This window comes from Sceloporus undulatus, unplaced genomic scaffold (assembly GCF_019175285.1).
Source record: "Sceloporus undulatus isolate JIND9_A2432 ecotype Alabama unplaced genomic scaffold, SceUnd_v1.1 scaffold_138, whole genome shotgun sequence".
NCBI lineage: Eukaryota > Metazoa > Chordata > Lepidosauria > Squamata > Phrynosomatidae > Sceloporus > Sceloporus undulatus.
In genome coordinates, this window is record NW_024803059.1 from 7,820 (window position 1) to 15,353 (window position 7,534).

Consider the following 7,534-nt stretch of genomic DNA (forward strand, 5'->3'; position numbering starts at 1 on the left):
ATTTTTACTGCCCACTGGTATGTGTGAAAACAAGAAACCATCCAAATATTATCAAGTGTGGTCAATGTGGCTCCTTTGGGCAGCCACACAAGCCGCCCTGGGTGGCCTTGAGCCAGTCACCCTCTTGCAGCTGAACCCACCTCAAAGGGTAAAAGGAGGGACCCATACAAGGACAACATGTGGGAGTTTAGTGGAGAAGGGTGGAATATCTATCGGGCAGGCTCTGGGATGCCATTCAGCAACTGTAGGCAGGAGGAGGGTCCTGAAGAGAGAAGCCCCCCCCCCAAAAAAACCCACACACTTCTTGAATCACATGTCCATCCCTAGAACTGGCACAGCCCTTAGCCTTCTCCTCCAAAAAACATGTCGAGGCTATCCAGATCAAAGATTACCCAAGGTCTTGATTAAGAGAAACTGGATTTATTTGAACAGACTCTTATGCAACAGCTACAAAGGCCTTCCACGGGTATGATAGGTGCTTGATTATGTTTGGGGTAGGGGAGAGAAACCTGCCATGACCTCAATGACACCTCCAAAGCAACGTCATCCTTCAAAGGCCACTCCACCCTTGAGATGGTGGCAAGCGTCTCCTCAACACACCTTCTTTTAAGTACAAGTGTGAGGCACCCCACACATTCTCCTCCAGAGCACAACTGCACCCCCCACCTGCCCTGCTTTGCCACAGATTGCCTCAGTCTCATGGAATTTAACAACTGCCCTTTGCCTGCAACAGAAGCATCGGCCCCCAAACCTTCCTCGGATGTCTGGGGCATCTGGTTCCTCCAATCCTTTCCCGTCAGACTTGTATTTTAAGTACAGTCTAGTATCTAGTACAGTCATTGAAAACATGGCACAAAGTTGAAACACCATTTTTCATAGGGAAAGGCAGGTAGGTGAACTGTACAGGTGACAAAGCTGAGCAGCACATGTCACTGCTGTTCTAGGAAAACAAGGCAACCAGTCAATGAGGAGATTCAAAGCAGCAATGGCTATGGAGCAGAAAGGTGGTCGAGGAGGAGGAAGTAACATTTGCCTCCTGCCCCTCTTCTAGAATGATGCTTGCCTTCTTAGAATCCAGAATCACCCTTGCAATCTGCCTAGAGTCATGACAACAGCCTCTCTGCCCTCACAAGCAATCATGTGGCACACCTCAGGGCTGTTTTGGGGAGGGAATGCTTCACCAGAGGTTTCCCTACGCCAAGTAAACCACTCTGCCAGGGAAAAGGCCAGTCTTCTATGCATGGGGAATCTTCTTGTTTAGGGGGCTGGTGGGGGCAGAGCTGCTGCTTCCAAGAACTCCACAGCTGCAATCTCCCCATTTTTGCATGAGCATTATGAAAAAGAGCCGACATCCCCAGTTGCTGTTCCCTGCCCTGATGTGCCAGATACACCAACTTCCTCCTCCCCCCCTCGAGCTGGGTGTTGCCAGTTTCCAAACTGGACTGTTAGCTGTTTACAAAAGAGCTCAGAAACACTTAAGCAAAGCTGACTTTCAAGGTGTCCCTAGACTAGAGATGAAATGATCTGGAAATTACTAGAATTAAGATGCATCAACAAGTATTTATCTTGTAAGAGAAGCAAATACTCAAGCTAATACTCACAACGCTTCAGAAGGAGGCACTCATGGACCAACCTCCCAAAACACAGACATCAGATAAGCTAGGTCTGGATACCAACACTGGCTCATGCCTTCCTTTCTGAGTAACAGCTACTCCTAACATGAACAACACTGAATAGGCCACAGAAGGGGAAGGGGCATTCACAAGGTCTGCAGGAAGCACCAGCCCGGGCACAGCTGGGTATGGGACACAGCTTGGTCCTTCCTCCAGCCGCCAAGACCCAGACTTCCAAGCACCAAATGTGTTTCTGAAGTGAAGACTTGCTTTCATGGTTGTGGCAGTGTAGTTGGACATTACTGTGTCCGCAGTTGATAATCTAGGGCACAAAGAAGGCTTAATGAGCACAGCTTTCCCCAAACTCTGTGCTCTCATGTAGAAAGCGTGACACCTCCCTACTTCGCTGCCCTGGTTCACTCTGAGACTTTCCACCCAGCCCCTGATACCTAGAGGTACCCCCTCCTGATCCTGCCAGGAGGAATAGACTCCCCACAATCACGCTCTCTTTCTTGCTTGCACATTGCTTGCACAATGGAAGTTCAGTCTGGCTTGACCCTTATGCCTGTCCCATCCCCATGGAAAACATCTACACATATCTATGCTCACACACACCCAAGGACACTCTTCCAATTCCCCAGTACTTTCTTAGTTGGGAAGCAGGCTGCTGCAGCCAACAAAATAGTAAGCCTGTTGTCAACACACCTCCATTCTGGGTGATGTAGCGCACCCAGGGCAATGCCTGATAGCCACTCTTCTCAATGATCTTCAAGTAGCGGACCTAATAAAAGAAAAAAATCGGCATGTGTTTTATAGACCTGCCTTGAGGGGCTGACCCGCTCTGGTCCTCCTTTCACGATCGCCTACACATCTAGCAATCCTTTCAAAGGCCTGTCATCAGCACTGGGCAACATGTGGCCTCCATTTTCCTCAAAGATTTACTTCTCAAAAGGGGACAGATGCTAAAAGGCCAAAATCATTGTGATTTTAAATAGTTCAGTTCTCTGAAGTAAATTCTTTTTACCACACTATCTTTGTACAGCTTTGTCAGGAAAAGGAGCATGTAACTACCTGAACAAGCTGCAAGGATAAAAAGTCTCTCTCACCTGGATTCCTGAAGTGGTAAAATATGGAATTTCAAACTTGACACTGATGGGGGGCTTCCCCTCTTTGTCTTCAGCTTCCACACTTGGGAGCCCAAAATGAGCCCTCATCAAGTATTCCTTCCCACCCTGCAAGAAAGAGGGAGCAAGACACTGACACTGCTCCTCCCTGGCTATCAGGTAAGAGTCAGAACAATCGTCCCATGGAGCCCCCAAACCCACACAGCTCACTTCAGACTGTGGAAACAGTGGGTCCCCAGCAAGTAAAAGCAAGTGAGCATGGAATCTTCCCTTTAAGATCAGAGGCAGGGAAAGCCCACCTGGGCCCTTCTCACACCAGCAAATGAAAACTGAGGTCTATTTTGAGTGGTCAGTCTATCAACAGAAGGGCTGCCCAAGATGTTGCCACAGAAACTTCCCTCCCTTGCAGTGGGAGGCAGGGGCCTGGGCCAGCTTACCGGGAAAGACTTGATGGACCAGACGATGGCACTGTTCTCAGGCACCCACTTGACACTCCCAACAGTAGTTTTGAACTTGGGCGAGTCAGCATCATTTGGAACTGGAATGTGAATCTCCACATTGTTGGCTGTGGATCTGCGCTTGAACTGGCTCTTGGCCTAAAAAGAGTTGATCGGCATTTCAGCCCACCTTTTCCCTTCATCTCAGCAGTGTAAACATTTAAAACCTGAGATAGCCAGGGAAGGGATTTTCACTTCTTTCACAGAACTACTGAACAATTCTGAAGCTGGAAATGGAATCTCAAGCATGAATGTGCAGATTGTCATCTGTTAAACCTTTCCTTTTTTGAAGGAGCTGAAGGGCTCTGGATCAGACCTAGGCGAGCTCAGCTGAACAATATAAATGACATCTGACATCTCAGCTGAACAGCATAACTGACATCCTACATTCTCATCCAATTCAAGAGGGTGTCTCCACCGCAGGTGCCACTATTCCCTCCAAAATGTCATGGTCCTTCAAGAGCCACTTCTCACCAGCAAAAAGGAGTTGCCTGGGTTCAAGGGAACCTTCCTAAGAGGCTTTGAGGCCTCACTGCCCAGAAAAGCAGAGGCAAGTGGGGAACACAAGACCCCCCCCCCCAGGTTTCCACTGACCTTGATCATATACTCAATGCGGCTGTGGGAATGCTTTTCTATGACTGACTCAATCCAGATCAGAGGCTTCACCTACATGTAAAGAAATACAACAGCCATGGTATCACTAGCCTTCAGGGTGGCAGGAGGGAGAGGAGAATATCAGAAACAGAACTTAGAAAGAATCCCACACCGGCAAAGGCTGTGGCTGTGGCAGGGCAGAGTAGAGGTTGGGGATGGAAGTGGAGATAGTTTGCAAGCACCTGAATCACAGAGAGCTCTTCACCGGAGGCAGCAGGGAGACACCTGGCAGCCAGGCCTCACAGCTTTCATCCCAAAGATCTCTGGATCGCCTCACTCTCATCACTACCACTACTCACAAGAACACAATGGAACACTACTTTATTCCTCATGATCCATTCCCACCATGATCCATTCCTGGCCTAAGAAAACACTTGAAAGCAGTTGCTCTCAAAGAGAGATGGGGCGGGGGGAGAGAGCATACACTGAGAAAAGAGACTGTCTGGTTCCTAGGATCACTAGAAGCTTACATGAGTATTAAGGCGATAAGACATCAGCTCAAACTCCCCATCAGGTGGGATAAAAGAAATGGTTCTGTCATTTTCAAAGCGGGAAAGGCGAACACACTGGTGGAATTTCACGTCCTCCAGTTCTACAGACTTGCTTTTGCCACCTGACCGGAGAAGAGGAAAAAAAAAAGATCCTGGCTTGGAAAATATGCCAACAGCAGGTGAAAATAAAGCAGACCTTCACACAGGAGCAGAGTCAACGTGCCACATGGCCTCATGGGACTCCCCACCAACCAACGCTCTTTAACCATTTGAGTTTTTAAAACACCCCCACTCACCCTAAACCCTGCCCAGCCCCACTTCACTCTCCTCGAAGGCTGTCCTACAAGAGGGAGGGCAAGAATGGGTAAGAAACCTCCATGTGGGAAGCTGCAGTAAACATACTCACGGCCAGTGTTGTCAAAGAGAACTTTGTCATTTAAGCCAAGGCGGAGCTCAGGCATCCCTGACAAGAAAACTCTCATCTTGATGGACCCCACGATCTCACTGCGCAGGACGTTCCCATTGGCACTCACCTGAAGGAAGAAGGGACCAATCCAGGACCGAGACACTGAGATGATTCTGCCTCTAATGGTGGACCACTCCCTCTACACTACTCTCTGTGTATCAGGTTGGAGAACCTGGTACCTCAAAGCCTAATGCAGGTCCCCTCAAAAGGCCGGCCAAAAGGCCAGTGTTCCCATAGCAGTCACACTGCTTCGCCTGGACTATTAGCCTTGTTTCTTTGTCCTCTGGTGTTTCAAGTGCCCAGACACCAGAAGGAAACAGGGCTGTGGACCAGCTCCAGGTTCTGCACCCATCTTGCTCTCACAATCTTTTAAAAAACTGAAGTCCACTACAGAGCCCATGGAATACAAGTGATCTAGGTGCTTTGTTTCTGTATTTATTTATAACTGATTTTTGAAAAGAAACTTATTTTTTGCAGAAATGGAACAGCCCACATTCAATTCCCAACCACAGCTCTAGCTAAAATAGCAAGTGAAGCCCCGGTGGTGTACCCCAGGCTGTCATCCCTGCCATCTCTGCAATTACAGCATTATTTCATGGCTTCCCAGCTTTTGTAAAGGTTTTCCCCCTTCTAAAAAGATAAAATGAAACCAGCAGATGGATTTAGGTTCCATCCCTTTGCCTTTGGTCCGCTTGAGACTTTGGCACACCAGCTTAAGATCTAATGACAAGAAAAGGCTTCTGCATGTTGCTTAAACTGGGTGAGCAACCCTGGGCTGGGAAAGAGTCCTCTGCCCTTAGCGTGAGAGGCTATAGAAGAACCAACTGTCCATCCTTTTCTCAGGGGCCTTCCAAAATATTTACATTCGTGTCTTAACTGCCTGCTGATATTTAAAAAACCAAAAAAGCACACACATACCAAGAGATTGACAGATTCTATGACATCCAAGAAGACCTCGTTTTTCCTGTACTTGATCCCCTCAGACCGCCAAGAGACAGCATTTGTAACTGTGGCAGGAGGACGGGGCGCGCCTGTTTCCAGCTTGTGGCCTTCTTGTGTTATGTACCTTTTCAATCAGAGGTAAAAAAATTAGAGGTGCTTTTCTGTGCATTTTACTACCTCATGTGTATAAAACTGAATGGATTTGTAAGTCAGGCCTTGGTGAAACATGCATATCTTCTAGAAAGATGAACAGCTAAGTGTCATGCACATAGGCCTATCAAATGAATACTGCTAAGGGAGTCCAGCCACATTGTTCTCACACTTCCCAAAAGTGGAGTCTGAGATGTCTTTTTCCAGGGAGCACAGAACTAGTAACCCTCAAGAGAATAAAAAAAAGATCTTGACAACTGCAATGGTCTCATGATGCTGAAGGCATCACCATTGTCTACCCACAATCCACTTGTCCCCCAAGGGCCCTTGCACTTTCCACTCTGCCCACCCTGTTGATCAACTGGACTCCTCTAGCACTGAGTCCCACTCACTGCTGCCTGTAAGCAACCAGACCAACACTCACTCTTGTAAAATTTTGCTGTCAGTGGTCTGTGGATAGCCAAAATCCATGAGTTCATCCAAAAGTTCATAAATTATCACAAAATTATCCCGAATGCTCTCCTCTTCCAACTCTTTGAAATATTCAGAAAACACCTGGAAAAAGACAAAATCAGAAAATAGCATAAGGTTCCTATCACCCCAAGAGCTGTCTCACCCTTTCTTGAAATTTAAACTGCATTGACACCACAGCAAGATGTTTCAAGGAGGGAAATGCATGATATACCTGACATACACCCCCTCCAACCCCAATCAGCAGTGCCCCTCCCCTGAGACTCTTTTCTGCCTTGGGCTGTCTCAGCCACGGACAACTAATTCCAGGCAGGTCGAGGCCCTCACAGCCAAAACTTACCAGTCAGTATCTATCAGCATGCCACACTAACCTGAACAACCTTGTAGAGAAACGAGAATACCAAAGAGACGCAGGCGTTCTTCTTAGAAGTGGCAACCACTGGAGATCAGGTTCAGGAAATGCCTGGATGTTTTCAAGTTGTTTCTTACTGACTCAAATTTTAAATTTAGTCATCTTGTCCTAAAAAGAAGCATCTACCCCATTTTATGAAAACTATTTAAAAAGTATGTTTAAACATTTTAATAACAAATATGCTACTTTCAGCAGCAGAAACATGAAGTAGATTTGGGTAGTCAAGAAGCCAAATGAGCCAGCTGGGCACTGCCACAGCTAATGTAACTAATTCAATTCCAGGCAGCATGAATAAAAGAACAATGTCCAAAGACAAGAAGCAATAGCATTACTTGGACAAATAACCTTTGGAGTACTGCATCCAGTTCTAATTCTTTTGATTGAAAAAAATAAGCAAACTAGAATGTGTCCCAGGAGAAAACAACTAAAATACTATTCTTTTAATATTGTGAGCTGCTCTGAGTCCCACATGTGGGAAAAGAATGGAATACACATAAATAATAATAATAATAATAATAATAATAGAAACCTGAAGGCCAACACATACAAGGAAAGACTGAAGGAGTTGGATATGGTCACCCTGGACAAGAGACAATGACAGTAGCTTGTTTGTTCATTTTATTCACATCCTGCCCCTCTCCCAAACAGGACTCAAACTGATATTCTAATGATCTTCAAATATCACATAGACTAGGAAACAAATATATTTGCTGT

At 46.5% G+C, this 7,534-nt stretch overlaps 1 protein-coding gene across 3 annotated transcripts; it reads right to left on the reverse strand.

Moving 5' to 3' along the window:
- Positions 1 to 400: 400 nt before the first annotated feature.
- Positions 401 to 7,210, reverse strand: LOC121917690 (AP-1 complex subunit mu-1). Of its 3 annotated transcripts, XM_042443809.1 has the most exons (10): positions 6,780 to 7,205; positions 6,362 to 6,492; positions 5,764 to 5,911; positions 4,786 to 4,912; positions 4,359 to 4,501; positions 3,829 to 3,900; positions 3,175 to 3,333; positions 2,720 to 2,845; positions 2,319 to 2,394; positions 401 to 1,935 (listed from the first exon to the last, which is right to left on the reverse strand). In XM_042443809.1, exons 2-10 carry the CDS (start codon positions 6,406 to 6,408, stop codon positions 1,913 to 1,915), a joined length of 921 nt encoding a protein of 306 aa, XP_042299743.1. In that variant the 5' UTR covers positions 6,409 to 6,492; positions 6,780 to 7,205; the 3' UTR covers positions 401 to 1,912. The 3 variants fall into 3 exon arrangements, with proteins under 3 accessions (XP_042299743.1, XP_042299744.1, XP_042299745.1); XM_042443810.1 differs by lacking the exon at positions 3,829 to 3,900 and having other exon boundaries at positions 6,780 to 7,210; XM_042443811.1 differs by lacking the exon at positions 2,720 to 2,845 and having other exon boundaries at positions 6,780 to 7,209.
- Positions 7,211 to 7,534: the final 324 nt, after the last annotated feature.